General features: G+C 41.4%; 1 protein-coding gene across 2 annotated transcripts in view; it reads left to right on the top strand.

Moving 5' to 3' along the window:
* The window catches only part of OPN3 (opsin 3), a 42634-nt gene that overhangs the window by 12241 nt on the left and 8535 nt on the right, over positions 1-21858 (top strand). Inside the window, exon 2 of one of the 2 annotated variants that reach the window (XM_021682693.1) lies at positions 20238-20557. In XM_021682693.1, coding sequence (XP_021538368.1) covers positions 20238-20557 — 320 coding nt within the window. The remainder of the gene's footprint in view (positions 1-20237; positions 20558-21858) is intronic. The other variant, XM_044916421.1, reaches the window with a different exon arrangement.

The raw sequence follows: 21858 nt of genomic DNA, 5'->3' as shown, positions 1-21858 counted from the left end.
TATTTATTTGACAGACGAAGAGAGAGAGCACAAGCAGTGGGGAGAGGTAGAGGGAGAAGCAGGCTCCCCGCTGACCAGGGAGCCAGAGGTGGGACTCGATCCCAGGACCCCGAGATCATGACCTGAGCCAAAGGCAGACGCTTAACCACGTGAGCCACCCAGGTGCCCCTGTTAGAGACTTTTATTTGTTCTTTTATTTATTCCTCCCCCATACTTAAAAATAACAGAAATACTACTAATGAAGTATAGGGAAATATTTTTTTGCATCAATATAAGTTAATTTCATCATTATGTGTAAGTTTAAAGTTTTTATCCCAATTTCAGCATCGCTATTGCCCATTGTAAAGAAGAAATTTGGGGGAATGTCCTGCTGGGGAAGACCAGGGAATCTTGTCTTTAGGCAATTAATATAACTATTAATTTCCTAAAATGACTTCAGTGAAGTATTATGGAGAAATGAGCTGTATGTCCATCTCTTCCTTTAACAGTCCCACTTTATGACTGCATACCGTTTTTTATCATGGCCTCTGTTGTTGAGACAAATACCAACTAGGTGTTTATTAAAAGGAAAATGCAACAGATGAGAACTGCACTAGAAGTCATTTGTCATGAGATTATAATTTCCTTTAAAATAAAGTCTGAGTGTGCTGTAACTCTACACCCTCTATAGTATCTTGTACTTCACAGGCCGCCAAACCCAGATTTGCTGCACCCTTCTTTCCATGTCACCCCTTTACCTTCATCACCCCATTCCAGGCAGAGGACCACTGGGGCCAAGCTCTGGGAAAATATATCAGAACCATGGTCCCGGGTCTTTTTGTTAGTAGCATAGATAATTAGTTTTATGATAAGTCTATGTGAATCAACAAAAATACTGAAAAATAGGGAACATTTAAAATCCATAAGATGTTCCACCTCATACTTTAGCTAATTTTCTCCCATCAAGGCAGTTATTCTCAAACCAGGGTGATTTTGTCCATTTGGCAATGTCTGGAGACATTTTTGGTTGTCAAACTCAAAATTAGCAAGGGGGTGCTACCAGCATCTAGTGGGTAGAGGACAGAGATGCTGCTAAACACCCTACAATTTACAAGACAGCCTCCTCCCCCAAGAAAGAATTATCCAGCCCCAAATATCAGTGGTGCCAAGGTTGAAAACTCTTCATTCAAGTTTTGAGTATTTATAATGAATTTGTTTTCCTTTCTTTTACCTTTTTTCCCCAACATCTTCTGACTGTAAGTGCTTCTTCAATAGGGTCATCACTGGTAGGAACTGCTGTCTTGCTGCCCCCCCACATGCCCCCTAATGCCCCTGTCCACCTCCCTCAATAGTCAACAGTTGCTTCCTTCTGAAGGAATATAACTCAAACTCCAAAACAGACTTCAGAGAATTAGGGAATATATCTCATCCTCCCCCACTTGTCAGGATAGATTAGAGATTTTGTTGGTTCAAAAAAAAACCTCATTAATCCAGAAATAGAATAATTCTGCAAAACATAGAAATGAGAGGATGATATCTTATTTATTTTAGTGTTTTTTTAATAATACTTCCTTGTTACCTTTTTAGATGATATCTTTGTATATATTGCAAACAACTATCTCAAAATCAATGTAAATGTATTTTAATATACTTTTTTTTTTTTGAAGGAGTGCTTTTCACTTGACAGGCTATAGGCAAATGAATCAAATTACATGTATATAATAATATCCTCTGAGTTTCGGAGAATCCAATCCAAGACTAAATAAACCACCCATAATTGAATTGTACCTGCATTCTCACTCACTGATAATTCACCAAGCAATGAGAAAGTGTAGCAGCTTGACAATAAACAGGGATTATCTATAGACAATACCTAAATTGTAATGGAATGGGTCAGTATTCTTTTTTTTTTTTTAAAGATTCTATTTATTTATTTGACAGAGAGATACACAGTGAGAGAGGGAACACAGGCAGGGGGAGTGGGAGAGGGAGAAGGAGGCTTCCCGCTGAGCAGGGAGCCCGATGCGGGGCTCGATCCCAGGACCCCGGGATCATGACCTGAGCCGAAGGCAGACGCTTAACCATCTGAGCCACCCAGGCGCCCCGGGTCAGTATTCTTAATACAGGGAAGAACCTCGCCTAAATTACACTGCAAAGAAAAACATAGGGTTCAATACAATGTGACATTTATTGAATGTTGTCCCCCAGTTGCTGTGTTAGACTCTGGGAATGCAGACTTAATAACTGTAATTAGTACGTACTGAACACTTCCTTTATGCCAAGCACTGTTCTAAGGGTTTGCTATATTTATCTTACTTACTCCTCATAATGGCCCAATTGGGTAGGTGCTCTTATTATCCCCGTTTTGCAGATGGGAAAACAGACACTGCAAAGACAAAGAACTTGACCAAAACCACACAGCTAGTAAGTGAGAGAGCTGGGCCTCAGTCCCAAGGAGTTGGACTCCAGAATGCACATGCTGTGACTGAAATGTGATGTGGGGTCTTCAGAGAGGGCTCAGAGCAAGTCCAGGAAAAAGTAACTACTCATGTGCCAGGAACAGTTCTAATTTCTTTATACATATTATCTCATTTTTAAGATAACCCTGGGAGGCAGGTATTAATATTTCCATGTGTACATGAGAAATCAGACTCATAATTTTCCCAAAGTTATAGAATTGGTAAGTAGTGGAACTCCCACTCCATTGGGGCTGACATTGGTGCACAGTTAACCACTCCATTAATGAGGCTGTGATCGTTTTTGTGATGTAAGTATAGACAAACTTCAGTGGAGGCACAGAGTATTTTGTCTGACTAGAGAAATCTAGGAAGGCTTCATGAAGGAAAAAGCCAGGGCCCTGAAGGTTGAGAAGGATTTCTATAAGTCAATATGGAAAACATTCCATATAGGGAGAACATGGAAACAGGCATGGGAGCATTGAAGTGGTCTGCATGGCTAGAGCAGTGACCTGGTGTGGAGAGGTGGGCACAGGGGATAGGGTCCCACGTATCAGCCATCCTGAACCATGCTAATTATCAGCTGTGTAGAACCATACTAATTATCATAGTCTTGAATACTGGGGGACTTGTGAATACAAGTGGATAATGAGGAGCTGTTGAAGTTTTTCTAGTTAAGGTTATGTTTAAAAGCATACCCATTGGTAATGTGGAGGAGAGCTGGGAAGGTACAGAGACCTACAGATGGCTGGGCAGGAGGAAAAATATGGTATGGCCTGGGCAGGGCAGGGTGGTAAGAGTGCAACAGGCAGAGAAAAATGTGGACATAGAAACGTAGGACCTGGAAAATGACTGCATGTTATGGATAAGTAGAGAGAAAAAGGAGCTGAAAATGACTAAAACTTCAGCATTGGTACTTGAATGAGTGCAATACATTTAACCAAAATTGGGAACGGGTTTTGAGGAAAAGCAAACAGGGTTGGTTGGCCATGCAAGGTGATCAGGAGGTGGTTCTGGAAGGTCTTAAAGGCTTTTGTATGCTAGGGAGTTTTGACTTTGTCCTAGTGGTATAGCACTTCAACCAAGGAAATGGGCTGCATCTAGATATGTATAGAGGAGGAATCCAAGGGTGGCAAAAAATGTAGAAAGGAGACCAGACGGCTATTGAAAGATCTGGGCAAGAGATGATGAGAGTCTGAACTGGGGTCATAGCAGGTAAGACAGAGGAGGACAGACTTGAGAACGACTGGGGAGATTAAATCAGCATGACTCAGTGATTGATTGGATGTCAGTGCTGCAAGAGAGTGAGAGAAATCCCAAGACAGCTGAGAAGGAGCTGGTAGATAGGGACATGTTGGGAATGCAAACATGGCGCTCCACTGGGTTTGATGTAGTAACTCCTGCCCCTGGATTAGTCCCAGACTGGGAAGATTCCTTTTCTAGGATTCCTGGATATACATTCCTTTCCCCCCCCCGTGCTGGGCTTGTTAAGCCTCAAGGATGTGAGTCAGATGCTGCCAGTACCTTGATTCCCAGAGAGTCCTTCTAAGACTTAGGCCACATAGGGAGCAACCAAGCCAATGATGGGAGGAGATGAATTATTTCAGGCTTCTAGTTTACATGGCTCATGTTATATTTCTGTTGGACAATGTGCCTGCAGCCAGTGCCACTTTAGACTTCCCAATTAAATGAAATAATCCAGTTTCTTTTTCCTTAAAGGGGAAAAAAAAAGGTGACATAGAAATAGGAGAAGAGGTAGGAGAGGGGTTCTAGAAGACAAGGGGAGTTTAAAAAAGTTCCTGGTCTAAAGTGTTGATATTGCAAAGAGGTTGGGTAAACTAATGTTATAGCGATTGATTTCTCAGTTGATAAAATTCTAGAACAATGGTTTTGTACTGTAGAGTATAAATCAAATGGGAATATCTTTAAAATACAGATTGTAACTCCTGCATTCTGGGTCAGTGAGTATACAGAGGACAACTGTAGTTGATTGCTGGGTAGGTGGTGGGTTGTCATGCATTGTGATATAGATAAGTGGGAATAAAGCAAGTATCTGATGATACAGTAGAGGGGATTTAATGTAGCTTCTGGTGCATATTTTGGCAAGTTGTATTAAAAGCATTAAAATTTTGTATACCTTCTTACCCAACAATTATATTGCCAAGAATTTATCCTAAGGAGGTAATCATAGATGTACGGAAATGTATAGCGAATGGATTATAATGTCCATGGCTAGTGCTTACTAAGTGTGTACCTCATGCTAGTTACTGTTACACATGCTTCATGCATATTAACTCTTAAACTTTATCCCAACTCTGTGAGGTAGATACTACTATTACCCCAATATTCAGTTAAAGAGAGTAAAGCACCAGGAGATTAATTTATTCAAGATTTCATAAAAAGTGGAGGATACAGAGCCTGAACCCAGTGCCCTTGATGGTGATGTTATACCATCTCTCCTCACAGCATTGTTAGAATAGTCAAAAATCTAAAGCAATCTAAAGTTCTGCAGTATGACGTCTAAGAGAGCACAAGTTTCAGAAATCAGCATACCAGCAAGCCGATCATTCAGGACTCAGACTTTGGAGACACTCTTTACCTCCTCCAGCCCCCAGAGATGATCAGAACAAATCCCATCATACCTCCCATCCCTACGGTTATCAGTTGGTGCCAAAAGGGAAAACCTCTTCAGTCTGTGATAACTCACATCTTTATGGCTCAGTGTATTTCTTGATCTGATCCAATCCTGAGCTCCTGCCATGTGTGCTCAGCGCCCCCTCATAAGCAGCAAGCTCCCTTGTATCTTCAGCATCTTCTCTGAACATTTTCACTACTTCCTTACTCTCCTTTAACCCTGGCAGCCCCCATGGACACTGATTTCCCACCACAGAGCAGAGGCTGGTTTTTTTTTTCCCCCCTTAACACTTTATTATAATGTTGTTAAATTAACATTTGTTAATTAGAGTATAGGGTGTTGGATGGTGGGTCAGGGTTCAACATTAGACCGCAGGAGAAACTGAGATAGTTTATCACTCACAGTCCTGGAGGAGGTACACGGCACCCGTTGAGGGGTCCTATGGGGAGGTCAAGGCAAGGTACAGGCAGAGAGAGGCAGGACCCCAGGGCACATGTCTTTATTAGGGTCCATGGGTGGACTGCTTTGGGGTTCCTGGGCCAAGGTAAGATTGGTCAATCCAACCAAAAGGAGTGAGGTTTTGGTATGCTACATGGAGATCTTATCTGAGGGGTGCACAAGGGGAAGGCCCTGGGAGGCAGGGGAGACTGATCATAAGGGCTGTTGGGAAAAGTCCTATGAGGAACTTAGGTTTGCATGTGACTGTAGGCTAGTCTGTAAGGCATGCGCTTGCATGAGGGGCTAGTGTGAAATGCCCTGCAGGCCATTTGACCAAAGTTGAGGCTGAGTCAGCAACAGTATGGAGTAGCTTAGCTAAACTCTCGACGTACCCCATAGACCCCAGGGCCAGGTAGTCAAAAAAGTGACCCACTGAGTATCACTGTGGCTTCAAAAGCATTCCTCCCTCATTTCCCCCTGTGAAAATGTTTTGTCTGTCAACACTTGCCCACAGTGAGGTTGAACTCAGGCTGTCACATAGATGTGCAGGGAATATAAAGATTGGGCTACTGGGCTCTTATTCAGAGTCTTCTCTCTCCCTCTTGGATCATCCGTTTATGGTCTAGCTGCCACCCCCAACTGTCCCTTGATTTGTGACCACCCCGTTCGGCTCTTTGAAGAGCCTGTCTTCTGAATGCCTACTACTACTTGCTACCTCCATACCCTCAATGAATTTTATTCCTTTTGTAAATTATTTAGAAGTTTTTATAAATACAGAAAAGAACAAAGGGTGACACAATAAGTACCCACATATCTGCCACCCTCAGTGAACAGAGATGAACCTTCTTATATTTATCTTAATCTATCTTCAAAGAATGGAAAATTACAGATAAAATTTTCATTTATGTATTTTTCTCTCCAGTCCATTCCACCTCCTTCGTCCTCGAGGTCACTGCAGACATGAATGTAACATGAAACCAAGCAAGGTTTCAGTTTTTTTGGTCATGATTTATTTACCCACTTCCCCCTTTTGATGGACATTGGGTTATTTCCCATTTTTCTCTGTATTATAATAAACAGTGCCTCAAAGTATATCCTAGTATACATCTCTTTCTACTCAATATGCACGAGTTTCTCTAGGTCTGTGCTGTCCGACAGAGTAACCGCTACTCTTGTGCCTCTTGAGCACGGGAAATGGAGAGGGTCTAAATTGAGATGTATAAGTGTAAAAAAAAAAGCACTGGATTTTGAAGATTTAGTATGAAAAAAATACAAAATATTTCATGAATAAGTTTATGTTGATTACAAATCAAAATACTTTAAATATGTTGGATTAAATAAAATGTTATGTCAATTAATTTTATGTGTTTCTCTTTACTTTTTAAAGTGTGGCCACTAAAAAACTTAAATATATGGCCCACATACTTCTACTGGACAGCACCGCTCTAGGGGATATAAGTAAATTTGGAATTGGTGGACGCGGCGTATGCTGGGTAAACAGATTTTTTTTCATTATCTTTCAGTCCCACCCCTTTATATAAAGCCCCCCAGTTTCTTGGTGCTCTTTCCTCTCTCTGAGCTCCTATGGCACTTAGGTCTGAATGTCTCATTTGGAATTTCAAACACACAGTTTTGCATTTTGGTTTGTCTTTCTATGCTGCCTTTCCCCCTTTACATCAGGGACCATATCTGATGACTTTGCTTCCCCAGCAGTAGCTCAGGGCCCCACATGTTAGAGCCATTTAAATATTTAAGGAAGGTTTTCAATGCTCCTGGTATGGTACCTGTCTGCCTTTAAGCTGTGACTAACCCTGAAATAATTTTATCTCATTTACCTAGAATATGCCTTATATTTCTTGTGCATCCAGGCTTCACTCTGCTCTCCCTAATATGGGAAAATTGCTTAAGAAGTAACATTAGTCCTCACTCTGCTTCCCTTTCTGGGAAGAAACTGCTGCCAATGTCTTTCCAACAAACTTCTCGCTTCTAACGGGTTCTGGTGTCTTGGTAACTGGCGAGGCCAGGGCCAGCTTCACATGTACAAGGCCATCAGTCAGGTTTATAAAAGCTGCTCGTCAAATGACACCAGCGTCAGCCGTTCTACGCCAGGTTGCATCTGGTTCTATGAAACATGGCATCATGACAGCTTCCGGGAGCATCATAAGAGCTTCCGGGAGCACAGGAAGTGGCCGCACTGCAAAACACAAGGGCAGGCAGGAATGAAGCTAGAGGTGAGTAAGCTATGAAGAAACTTCGAGCCGCCGACACAACAGAGACAAGCCCCTCCCTCAGAGCTGGAGCTTTGCGTGTGACCAGAGGCCGGTGTCCCTGTGGGATGGCGTTCTGTGAAATGAAATAGTGCTTTCTTGTGTTCCTCCACTGGTGTTGACTCTGTGGAAGAAAACCTAGGAAATGAGCAAAAAGCCACAGAGAGATTATGTTAAAGGCCATTTGATTGAAATCTAGACCTGCCATTCCTAAGTCAGTCAGAATCATCTGGGAGTCTCTTAAACAGATTCTCGGGCTCCATCCCAGGCCTACTAAAGCAGAATCTTCAAGGGCTGGGCCTTGGAATCCACATTTCAACAATTTCCCCAGGAGATTTGTTTGTTGCCATTTCAAGAGCTGGCATTTGGAGTCACTATTCCTACCATGGAAGACAGACTCACTGTTCAGATATAGAAGGTTTTAAATTAAACCTCAAGGGAGACTCCATATGAAGCCCAAGCTGACAACATGGGATGGAAGCTGGAAACTGTAGCATATGAATGGGTCTGGAAATCAGCTGGAGCACCTGCTAACTTTGCCTCATGTCCTTAGGCAGAATGCTTCCTATTTGTAAAGCTTCCCTCCCCCACCTCCAATCTTTATTTAGCCTTTTTCCACTTGACATTCTCGGCTCAGGATGACTAAGACTTTCAAGAAAATGATCTTTTCTTACCCACCCAAACTGCTCCACAGTAGTCACCGAGATGGGTTTTACTTTACACGCCTCCCACCTCCCAAATGTGCCTTTTAAACCTCCAGCGTTTCGTCCCATCATTGCACTGCCCAGGACACAGCAATTAGGTTGGTCACTAACACATTCTGGCAAGCTTGTTATCTTTTTTACCCATTCTCCTTTTATGGTCCTGAGGAATCTCATACCACAGTTTTTAGTTGATAAGTTACTTACACACACATACACACACACACTTAAAGCTGAGTGTGTTGTATTCATTCTTAAGAGAAAAGTGACATTGGTCCTTGGCTATATCTCAACATTCTCCACTTGTCTCAGCGACATGGTGATAGAAAACGACCTTAAAACGGAACCAGAGTGTTACCACCTGCTTTGAAACCTAAGCTCTGAGCTCCTTTGAGGGTTTTGTAAATTATAAATGACTAAATTAAGATTTAATTCTGTACCTCTCGTATTTCTTCATATTTTTAATTTTCTCTTCTGGGCTACCTCAGATTTTCATCTCTTGGTGCCAGGTTAATAATTCAGAGAGTACTTGAAAACCAGAATCTTCATTGCAGACAAGGGGTCACATGGATGTCCCATAATTCATTCATCTGTTGAATTTTTCCATAGAATTAACAAGACTCCATGCTTCTCAGTTGATCACAACCAACACACTTAGTCAAATCTTTCTGAGGAAAATCTGAGCAGAGCTCTGGACTCTCAGTCAGAAGATGTGGGTTCTCCTCCAAGCAAGATCTTACTCGTCTTATGACATTTGGCTCACCCCAAATCCCAAACCCGTTTCTCACAGCCTAACCAAATGAGGACATGAGCCTTTCCTGCCTCACAGGTCTGTGAAGAACTGATGATAAACACACATGGGGCAGTACTTTGAAAATTATGAAACACTATACGAAATAGGTGTTATAATTTGTTATTGTCATTGGAGAACAAGAGATGACAAATCTAACAGGAATATCATTTGACTTTATGTCATCCATAAACATGAGTTTTATAGGGGCTTTTTAATAATCAAAAGTTATCATGTGATGACCGTTACATAGTATTTTGAGTTGAGCTAGGGATGCCTTAGGAAAAAGAGCAAGAAGTTGGTCTTGTTTTATGTTCTTCTGACCTATATGTTGTATTTTCCTTTAGAAACATTTTCCTTTTCTTTGAAATCTGACTGTGACTATTTCCAAGCATCATTTCACATTAGTGTTTGCTTAAGTACGGGTGTGACTGTGTTTACTTCAGGGTTTTTATTCTTGATTTGAGAAGAAATATGGTCACATATACATAACTTTTATCATCAACAAATGTATAATAATCTCTTGTTAACTATTGCAGAAGCCAGAGAAGATGTCAAGATACAGAAGACATGGTCCCTATCTCTTAGGCGTTTACAATTTAACTGGAAAGATAAGACCTGAATACGTAGAATTGTGACCAAAATACAGGAAGTAGTAAAGAGCAGCCATGAAGGTACGGTCTCGGCTGTGCATGAGCAGAGTGTGGCATGCACTAAGGAAGTTAGAAATGGCGAAAGAGAAGATGGGCTAGGGAGTGGAAGTAATATGCAGAGTTCTTTGAATACCAGTGCATTAAGCAGAGGGAGCTTTGCAGGTCATTATGCCAGAGAGGAGATTATAAAGTTTGTGAGATTATTAGCACAAGTTCCCCCCAAATAATGCCTAAGGCAAAGCATACGGATTAATGATGTACTGGGATGTATTTCCAGGGAATCAAGAATGAGAGAGTCCAGGAAGAGGCAAGGAAGAAAGGAAGCCAAGTATCCGAGGTTGCACCACTGAGCCAGCCATAGCTTCCCCCCAAAACAGCTGTTTGCTCCATCCTTTGGACATCTTCAGAGAGGCTTTATGAACCTAGCACATCTTGAAATAATCCATGGAATGGGTGGGGAGGGGGTGTAAACAATTTAATCACTGGCCCTTCCTGTCTCTTGACTCATTTGGTCCCAGTCTGCTCCATGAGGGGCTACCATCCCCCCACTCTGGGTTGGGTCAGCTGAGTCAGAGCAGCAGCTGGGGAAGCCAGAGCCTACGTGTGCCCTGTCCAGTGAGGTCAAAGGTGCAGGTTGGTCCAGCACATAGGCCTGTGGCGGCTGTAGCTGCAGTAGCTGAGCTTTGTGACTATATCAGAACCACCGTTCCTAGGGAGTAAGGCAGATGGTCATGGCCCACGTTGGGGAGTGGGGGCTTGTGAGCTGGCTCAGGGAGATCTGGGAGAGCACGTAAACTGAATCCAGTCTCAAACTGGTATTTGGTGCAAGAGAGGATAGAGGCTGGACAAAGGAAAAAAATCAGTTAGGAGTAGGTCAGAGCAACCACTGTGGGATGTGAGCCTGAATGAGAATAATGGAACGGGGGACGCACAGAGATGAATTTAGAAATATTTCAAAAGAAAATCCTTCGGTGAAATGAAAATGCAAACTAGAGGAAAGAGGAGAGGGGAGACAGAGCATGTATACATGTTCCTAAAGTGAACCAGAGGCAAGGTCCTGCTAGAGGAGCATTCTCTGATGCAGCTTTTCTGGGTACACTGTAGTGGGTTATCGTAAGATTGAGATTGCTGTGTTTAAGAGGTCATTTTGATTAAGTGGTAAAAACAAAGAAATGTGTGCTTCCCATTTTATTCATGGCACCCAAACCCATTTTATTAGTGTAGTTAAATTAGGATAATAATTTAGAATATCTCAATTCCTGATAAATCCTTCCACCTGGCTGTCTTCTGGACTGTTGTCCTGCTGTATTTATGTTGTCACTTATGGGAACCTTAAGTAATACCACGGACCAGTTATGGGACCTTCAGGTCACTTATGGGACCTTCACACTGGACCTGTAGACTCCGGTCACAATGGGTATTTCTTGGGTCTCCTAGTATAATGATCATCCATTTTTCCCCATCATGATCTATCTTGTTCATATCCTTCCCTGACAAGTAGACATAAGTATAAAGTAAGTTCTGATGAGACTTTATCCCAAGATGGGGCTCTCCTTTCCCCAAAGAGCAAACAAACCCTAAAACAGTGTCAAATCAGAGGCAAGGTGAACAGTCTGAAACTGGGCTGTATGTCCAAATGGAGCTATAGGAAGATAAGGAGCCAAGTTTGAAGGCCAAGAAGGCAGACAGGGGTGCTGTGGGATGTGAGCCTGAATGAGAATACATTTTAGAAAGAATCAAAGATAACATTGAGGAAATGAGTCTGGGATGATTTCCAAGCTACTATGCAGACACCCAAGGTAGCCTAGGAGAAGGGGATACACAACAGTAGACAGACTCCCTTGTATTTTACCAACGGAATCAACAACTATTTGCTTCCACCTCCCTTATAAAAAATCACTAGTTTGGGGGGAGAAAATGCACTCCTTTGAAACACCAGTGAAGGGCAGCACGAACAAGAACTAAGATTACAGTGTGGACATGGTGCACTGTGAGGAGCTAGCCCACAAACCACAGGCTGAAGGCTGTCTGGAGGACTCCCTCTCTTCTGAGGGTTCGCTGGCCCTTTTGTTCAGGGGGTTCCCAATTCTTAATGTACAACAAGCATTTGGTGGCTAGGTTTCCACATGGTGGTCAAAACCAAATCTCTGTGTAAGCTGCTTACTACCTGAAATCATAATTTTTTGACCACAGAGCTGTAAATTTCACGCTGTGCTGGATTTCTGTGTACTAATTTCTGTGTACTAACCCTGAAGAACAGTAACTCTGGGGAACAAACAATTGAAAAATGGAATTTGAAAAAGGAAGGGAAACAGATATGGAAGAAGGATTTATTAACTAGAAGTAAGTTTCTGGCATAATAGACGGCTGGTGAATGCCTAAAATGTGTGGTGTACTAAAGACCATGCATCATTTGGGTGTTTCAAAGAGCTTCTCTTATTGATCAAATGGAAAATGGGCTTTCCAATGGTGGGGAAACTATTCAAATGAACATGGTCATCTCTAATTTCCTTTAAAATTCTTCAGCTTAAAAGAAATTGAGTTTAAAAATCACCTTTTCAAGGGGCACCTGGGTGGTGGCACAGTCGGTTAAGCATCTGACTCTTGATCTCAGCTCAGGTCTTGATCTCAGGGTCATGAGTTCAAGCCCTGCATTGGGCTCCACACGGGGCAGGGAGCCTACTTTAAAAAAAAAAAAATGACTTTTTCAATATGTAGTAGGTAACACATGGATTATTTATGTTTTCTGTAGTGTCTACTTCACTAGTACAAAATTTTTTTAAATTTCCAAAGAGGATTTAGAAAATGAGTCTAGCATAGTGTGGACTTTGGAAGCAGACTGTTTGATTTGAATCTTGGCTCTTGTTTTTTATTAGTTTGGGACCTGGGCAAGTTACTTAACCATGTTTATCTCAGTTTCCCCTACAAAATGGGGATGATAATAATTTCTATGTGTCTTACAGAGTTGTGAGGATTAAAAAGATAACACAGGCAAACTGCTTAGAACAGTACCTGACACCCAGGAGGGACTCTCCATGTGTTACTGGGCTGAAATTATCCTTGTTAATTAAGTAAAAGGGAGCAGGAAAGAATACTCAACTAATAAGCAATGTAAACAAGATTTCAAAGAAGAATTGGTTACTTGCCTAAGAGAATAAGCTTTTTCAAGCATATTAAGCATATTGTTTTCCTTATTTAATGTTGTTCAAATATGAATAGAGGTCACTAATTAATAAAGAAACATCTTTATTAAGCAACTTCAAATAGTTTTGTTTCCATTGCTATATGTAGATGAAAGTAATTAAGCTGTATGTTTAGAAATTTCTACAAATCAATACATGTTTTTGAATGAACAGAACAAGAATTTTCATTGGTTGGAGAAAAATATACCCACTTAGTTTGCAAGATTTTACTATATTATCTGTAAGATTTTACCTGCTACAAGGCAGGTTTAACAGTTGTCTCATTTTATAGGTAGAGAATTTTAAATACAGACCATCCAGTGATTTGTTCAAAATCACCCTGAGAATCCACAATGAAGTGCACTATCCCCCAATCATCTTCCTTCCCAGATCCATCTCATCCATTTTCTTTCCAAGTCAGTGCACCACCAACCATTAATTGACCCAAGACTTCATTTGATTCTTCATTCATTCCTATGTCTAGCAAATATTCATGTTCCTAAATTTTATTGGACCCTATTTGTCTCTCCTTCTCCATTGTCACTGTGTTGGTTCTGTTCCTCATCACCAAAATGGTATTTCTCCAGTAGATTTCTCAATAACTAGACTTGTCCCTCCTCACAATCCTTTTTCCACATCACAGCTGGAGGGAACTTTCCATAAGGAAAATCTGCAAAAGCAAAACCAAAAGAAAGTAAAACAAAATTCTCTAAAATAGTACAGTAAAAAAGAGAACAAGAACATTTTAATGGCTCCCTGAAGCCCTCAGAATATATTCCAAACTCCTTGCATGACATGTAAGGGTCTTTCTGGGGGAGTTCCTGGTCTTTCTCATCTCTCTTCCTAGAACTCTCTGCTTCCACCATATTGAATTATTTGCAGGAACCCAAACGTTGTAAGCTCTGTCAGGTCTCCATGTGTTTACATAAGCTGGAATAGGATTGACAGTCCTTTCCCCCCTCACCCTTCCTTATTTGCCTGGTTAAAATGTATTTAATCTACAAGACTCCCTACACTCAGGTAGTGCCTGCTTCCCGGAGAAAAACTGGATCGTTTCCTCCTATTATCGGATTTGGAGTTTCTCCTCATACCCCCTTCTCTGGAGTGTGAGCTCCTTGAAGACATGAACCATGTCATATTAACTTTTTAATCTAACAGATGGGTATTGACTGATCTGGAGCCTGGTCCAGGTAATACCTCTTCGAAGCACTTACTCTATTTAGTGTAGATTTGCTTATCCAGAGTCTAGACCACTGAACTATAAATAAGCTACTCAATGTGGACATCTAGTGGCCAAAGGGGGGAAATGACTGTTCTTGAGTAATTGTATATATTATAAACACACTCATATTTAAGCTCCAGAGCTCCTCCACTTGTTCCTGTGCCTTCTGCCAGATTTCTACCACTTAAAGCAATTTAGCCCCCAGATACTCAACTATTCAATAATAATAATAATACCTTATATATTACCATCTTACTAAATACCTTCATATTCTCATGTAATACATATACACACACTCACGATGAAACAGCATTTTGGTACTATTCCTTCTATTTTACTGTGAGCAAATTGAGGTTCATAGATATTAATTAATCCTCCCAGAGTGATCTGTATTTATGTATAGAAACTGAAGTTGAATCCAAGACTGGCCTCATAGACATTCCTCTATTACAGAATTTATCACTCTATTATTGTTTCTTTCTTTTATAGTTTACCTTTGTCCATTTCCTAGCACAGTGCCTGGTGTATTGTATGTGCATGATATTGGATTGTTGATAAATGTTGTAAGTGAATGCATAATCATCAAGTTATATCACAAAGAACTTTACTTGACTCAATGTGGTGCACAGAGTTAACCCTTGGATACCTCTTTTTGCTTTCATGCATTTTATATGCTATATCCTTGACCTTGAAATATCCTCACCTTCATCAACTTGATAAACTCCCTTTCATTCATCAATTCAAATATTGCTTTCCTCTTAAAACCTTCCTCAGTATTTCCCTAGGCAGAGGTCCATGCTTCCTCGATTGTATCTTCCAGCTCCCAGACACAGTTCTGGGTTAGTACATATCACATTCCTGTAATTACTTCTTTACATGTCTGTCTTCTCCTCCAAGCTGTGAGATCTCTGTCAGCATTTCAGGCAGAGGTAACAGTGGGGTCAAAGCAGCCGGCTTTGAATGTGGCTGGCAGTTTGAGGCTTGCCATCTGTATCCCAACGTAAGTAAGTGATGCAGCAAGATTAAGCAGAGTCTCCATAATATGCCAACAAGATTAGTTTTTATAGTCCTCTGTCTTCAAATTGGTGTCTGCGTACTCCTTGAGATACAACCCTTTGGAATGGTTATGCAAGGACAGTTTTAAGAGAATCAACTTCTAAATTCTCAACTTGTATTCTCTCCTAGAAACCAGCTCCCTGTGACCCAGACCCTCCCTTTCTCCATACCCCATCTCCCACTTCCCACAGAAAGATACACTCCTTACCCATCCCAAATCTTACTGTGGGAAGTTACCAGGGAGGGGTGGGAGGACATTCCAGGATGGCAAACAAAGGGACAAGTTAAAATATTGATGAGGAACCTGGGGAAGTGAATGACCACTCAGGTGGTTTCCAGTTATTTGCTTTTAACAAAGTTGAGTTGTTAGTTGGTAGATCATTAAATATAATTTTTGACAATAACCACTCTGTGCTTTTTGGCATATAAATTCAGGAGAGTTCAAATAATTGAATATAGAAGGAATGTTCTTATAATCAATAAGAATTGAATATAACAAAATTCCTTCCATTGCATGTGGATACACGTGTGATCAAGAAATCTTTAACTTTATAAACAGGAAAAACAGGAAGAGAATTTATCCTTTATCATTCTAGCATTGGTAACAGTAACTTGTGGATAGGGTATATTCTTTGTGGTGAGGGAAAGCTATATTGATCACTTTAAGAGATGTATTTCTAAGTTTTTTACTTTTAATATTTAACAAAATATTTTGAACAGTTGTGTACTAATAAAAGCTGATAACTCAATCCATAAGACAATTTTTTAAACATTTAGTGCCTTGCCATCCAAGAAATTTAAAAATTTCAATTTCTAAATACATTTTTTGTTGAAGAATATAATAAGGTAATAATTTAAAATCTTTCAGCCATACCAATATATTACACTAGAATAAAATTTTTAGGGGAAAGTGGAATGGAAATGTAAGTTTAAATGATTGTTCATTGCTGTGTGTGTGCACAATCCGCTGGAATTTTACTTTATCGGGTTTGTTGTTGCACAGTAAACATACCATATGATTTTGTATCATCCTACCTTGCCCTCAAATGTTGCATAGAGTTGGTCTTGGGTCTACAAGAATGTACAGTATTGTAGTCTCTTCAAGGGTAGGCACCACACGTCTCTGGTTTTTCCTAGAAGACCCTACTGGGCACAGGGAGACACACTTAGGGCATATGTGATCAGTGTGCAGCTTTGCAGGGAGAGCAGGGACATCATGCTACCCCTAGTAGAGCTTGTGGGGACAGGTGGAAAAAGGCAAAATTATGGGTTGTGGACTCAGCCAGTCCTGGGTTCTCAAAACTGTCTCCACCTCCTATTGGTTCCTTATCCCTCAGAGCCACAGAACTCCTTCTCCACAAAGAGGGATACTACTGTATGTAGCATGATTATTATGGGGCCTCACAGATGATGGGTGCTCTTTTGGGGCCGTGACCTTCCCCTTCCCTGTCCACAGTGTTAAGGGAAGAGAGAATTAGGCTCTCTCTAGTTACGTATGAAGTAGTTGTAAGACAGTCCGCTCATTCTCATTCTCCAGAATACAGCAAATAATTTTGACTCAGGCAGGACCAAAAGTCATGAGTAAATACATGTTGTTAAGAGAAAAAAAGCGGGGCACGCCTGGGTGGCTCAGTTGTTAAGTGTCTGCCTTCAGCTCAGGTCATGATCCCAGGTCCTGGGATGGAGCCCCGCATCGGGCTCCCTGCTCAGCAGGAAGCCTGCTTCTCCCTCTCCCACTACCCCTGCTTGTGTTCCTGCTCTCACTATCTCTCACTATCTCTCTCTCTCTGTCAAACAAATAAATAAAATCTTTTAAAAAAGAGAGAGAGAGAGAAAAAGGGGGAGGGTGTAAGGAAAGATGTAGTTTAGGTCTGTTCCAATGGGTCACCCTACAAGACTGAGTCAGTCTGACTAATACACCCATTCAGTCAGGGAAGGCCTGGAAATTCAGGGACTGTGCTAACTGGTTATGGTACTGAATGTCAGCAACTGAATCAGGCACTGGAAGCTCATCGTGCTTGCTAGGATACAGGCACGGTCCAAAACTATATCACACAGAAAAGATCTCTTACCTCTTTGACCTAAATAATAAGAGGGAAAACTCACCACACTTCTGCACCCTGACTGGTCACAGAGCTGGGGTCTTTCATGATTCAGCCCTGAGCACAATGAGGCTTCTCCTGACATCCCGTTAAGACTGCCACATCCTCTACGCCGGCAGCCTCCTCCCTCACATCTTTTCTGCACCATCTCTCTCCTTGGTAGCGTGCCACTAATTTGCTTGTTTGACATGATTGTATTATCACTCTCACCCAGTGGACTGTCAGTTCTAGGAAGTGCGTGTGTCACTCCCTTCTTTGCAGCCATTTGCTGGCACACTGATGGACATGTAGATAAGCAGTAAATAGTTACTGGATGAATGAATGAATGAATGAATGAATGATAGCTAAAATTATCCCAGCTTATTGCTTTAATCATAAGGACTCATTTATTCATCTGTAGGGTATACTGGGATTTGCTAATCTACAACATATTTGCAGCAAGTTTTCTTGCCTAAGAAGAACTAAATCGTATTCAAGGTAAATTAACTGAAAGTTGAAGGCGCAAATATATAATTAAATGCCATGTATTTGGTAAGAAAGTTTGTAAACTAAATAAAACCAACAGTATCTAACCTCATTAGAGTCTTACTATGTAACTACTTTTAGGTTTTTGGTTTCCTTCTGGGAATATACTCAGTTAAAGAGAAGACAGTATCACTCTTCAGGTAAAAATTTAGTGAGGTGAAAGTTGATTCTTAGTTCTGAAGGCAGAATACACAACTTGATATTTTCCTTGCCTCCAGAATTACTTAACATAATCTGAACGTAAGTACATTATTTGTGAGTATAGCACTACTTCCTGAAATATTTCCTTCTACCATACTCCAAAACCCTGTCTTCCTCTTCCAGTCCCTTATGTATTTATTAAACATTCATGTATTCAACAAACATTTATCAAATACCACAGGCATCAAACACAGGGGATTATGCTGCCTTCCCTCCAAATAACAAACCTGTCCTGGTATAAAATGGATATTTATTCTGTTCTGCCAGTGGCTTTCTGAGTCTAGGACCTCCTCATTTCACACTCTTATAGTGAAAATTTTATAATGTGAAGAGATTTTCAACAAAACTAAAGTCTACAGGGATTGTATGAATAGCCAAAGTCACAGAGTGGGGAGCTGGGATCACTCTGGGATTTCTGAAGCCCCACCCCCATGCTCCCACCTACTTACCTGACACAGGTCTTATTTTCATTCTCCATTAGAGAGAATTCTACAGCTTCTCTTGATCTGCTCATTCAACAAATATTTATGCCAGTGTGTTCTAGGGAGCTCACAATTTCATTTTCTCCCCCATATCTGCTTGTAACACCTGGTAGTTTTAATCTCTGTTAATGTAACCACTCTCGACTTGTCACACAGGTTAGAAATCTCCCAAGTGATTCTTGACTCCTCTCTCTCCCTCCCTCTTCACATTCAATAAGCTGGTGGGTTCTGTTGATATTAATCACATGTCCCTGGAATCCAGACTTTGCTGTTCATACCTTTAAAGGTACTCTAATTCAGGCCCCATCATACCTGCCTGGACTACTGCAGTAGCCTTCAAGCTGGTCTCCATGCAGTGGTCTGGGACGGGATTTCTATACCACTGCAGGAATGAGGGTCCTTTCAGAGGAAAAAGGAGGAGGAGGAGGAAGAAGATAACTGTTGTTACTTCACACTTAAAAAACATGACAAAGTAACAGGTTTATAATTCACTGTTTTATACAGGAAAAGTGGTTGTTTTTGTTTTTTTTTTTTAAAGAACATAGAAAGAAACAAAAACCCTTAGCAAGAAATCAAAATCAAAAGCCTTCCTCCAATGACCTCATCTGCTCCTTCTAACCTCCTCTCTCCTTTGTATCCTCTGAGTCCTGGCACCTCTGAATCCTCTCGTCATTTTTAGACCCTTAAATCATCTCCATGCTCTGGTACATAATTCTTAATTCTTCCTGGAATATGCTTCTGCCTGGTTCACAAAGGCCCCTTGTTCTGTGACTCCCGCAATACATTTATACCTCCTGCAGTCTTACTGTTGTTTACATGACTGGGTTCCCTCCAAGCACCTAGAATTCTGCATTTCTGTCATCCCTAAATCTCCAGGGTTGAAAAAGTGACTGGCACACAGTAAGTGCTCAATAGAAGCTTGTTGATTGAATAAATCACTCTCTGGGAAGAGGCAGGGAAATAAATGAATAATGTTGTTAAAATATATTTGTTGCAAAATGGAGGCATAAATGAAGACCAGGGGAGCACAGACGGTTTCACTCCCTTGTCAGCAGTCTTGCACGAGAACAGTTCATAGGCTAACATCTGCGAGCAGGAAGGTTAACCCAGCCCCCTGCATACTTTTACCATAACTTTGGTCAGTTCAGCCTTGTGAAACCCACTTCAGTCTCATCTTCAATACTGAGTCAGACACAACTGAGAGAAGGTCAAAGCAAATGAGACTCACTTAGTGACTCTGACTCTTCAGGGTTTCTCTCTGGCAGAGAGTTGAACACAGGAGCTGTATCATTGGGGTGGTGCTGGCTTTAGGGCTTTTCTTTTTGTCCTGCTGCAATCTACCTGCCATTTGTTTTCTTTTCTGGGTAAATATGTTTCCAGTCAAATTTCCTGGGGACTGTGAGGCATTATTCCTCTTAGATATGTCACTTTTAGAGCACCTTGTTAGTTCCAGACACACTGTGAGGTGTGTACAGTGGACAGTGTAACCTCTGCTACGTCCGTCTGCCCCGGCGCCATGTTATACTGTCCCACTTTCTCTTCTTGCAGGGATTGTTTCCATTACTACCCTAACTGTGCTGGCCTATGAACGTTACATTCGTGTGGTCCATGCCAGAGTGATCAATTTTTCCTGGGCCTGGAGGGCCATTACCTACATCTGGCTGTACTCACTGGCATGGTCAGGAGCACCTCTGCTGGGTTGGAACAGGTACATCCTGGACGTACATGGACTAGGATGCTCTGTGGACTGGAAATCCAAGGACGCCAACAACTCCTCCTTTGTGCTTTTCTTATTTCTTGGCTGTCTGGTGGTGCCTCTGGGCGTCATAGCCCATTGCTATGGCCATATTCTGTATTCCATTCGAATGGTAAGTTGAAAACTGCAAATGCCTCTCCCCTAAACTATTTCCAGGGTGCACAATTCTGTGCAGAAGAGACTCAAACTCTCCCTACATGATAAGTGGTTGTCCGCAGCTGGATCACTTCTAGGGGACTTCCCACTCAATAGAATTGTGCACTGAGTCACTCTCTAAAAGACCAATGAGGAGTAACATCTACTCTCTCTATGCTACTCTCTAAACCACAAGGAGGAAGGAAAGGTATTCTAGACAGATAAAATCAGTAACAACCAAGAACACCTGCATTCTCTAGCACTCTTAGAATTAAAGAACTCTAACCAAAGAAATTCCACACTTCCCATGATTTTATTCATTCAAAGATCACATAAACCCACTTAGAGCATAGTATAGATATTTTGTCTGGAAATCACTTCTGAATCATAAAGCACAAGAACTGACCACAAGCAAGTTTCCTGTTGAGTGCTAGCAAGGAGTCTGAAGTGACCATGTGAGGCAGCCTCCTACTTTAGCCACGTGTTTTCCTTGCTCACTCACCGTGTCTTCCTGTTTGTGTCTTTCTTCTTCAGAACTACTGCTCATCAGTCTCTTATGCACCCTGCTAAGCCCCTCTAGCTTTCACCTTTTTTTAAATCAAACATGGCTACATGTATCACTTTAAATCATAAACCCTGCCAACTTCCACATTCGAACTTTTCTCATACATACCTATTTTGTAAAAAAGAAAAAAAAAATCCCCACATCAGTCGAATGATAGGTTTTCCCCATGCCTGTAGTCAAACTACAAAGAGGAGCTAGGGGAAAATCTGCCCCCAGATTCCCAATATCCATACCCAGATGTCCTCTCAGCAGTGTCTAGTGATGTTTGGATCCCTAGATGGTCCAATCCCTCACACAATCGCCACTATAAATCCTCAGTGATCATTTTAATCTTTTGCCCTATCCTCCATTCATTCTTATCAAATAATCATGCTTATTTATTGGGCAGAAGAAAGCCATTATCAAGAAATTTCTCACCTCCCCGTCCCCCTTTATATAAGCCTCTCTGTTCAGCCTCATTGGTAGGCCCTTCTCTTCAGTTACAGGGTCATGGAATAGATCTCTCAGGGCCAAGCTGACCCTAGCTTCTGGTTTTCCCCCAACCCCATTCTCTGCCCCAGGGACCTCTCTCAAGTATTAGTTTTCTCTTTCACTTACATCTCCAGTCTCTCCCTTACTACTGGCTCCTTCTCTTTAGCAATAACTATGCTAATATTATACAAAAGCAAAATCTACTCTCAACTCCCTCTGGCTGTCACTTTATTGCTCTCCCC

Source organism: Neomonachus schauinslandi, chromosome 6 (genome assembly GCF_002201575.2).
Source record: "Neomonachus schauinslandi chromosome 6, ASM220157v2, whole genome shotgun sequence".
NCBI classification, from domain to species: domain Eukaryota; kingdom Metazoa; phylum Chordata; class Mammalia; order Carnivora; family Phocidae; genus Neomonachus; species Neomonachus schauinslandi.
This window is presented reverse-complemented; position numbering and strand designations above follow the sequence as displayed.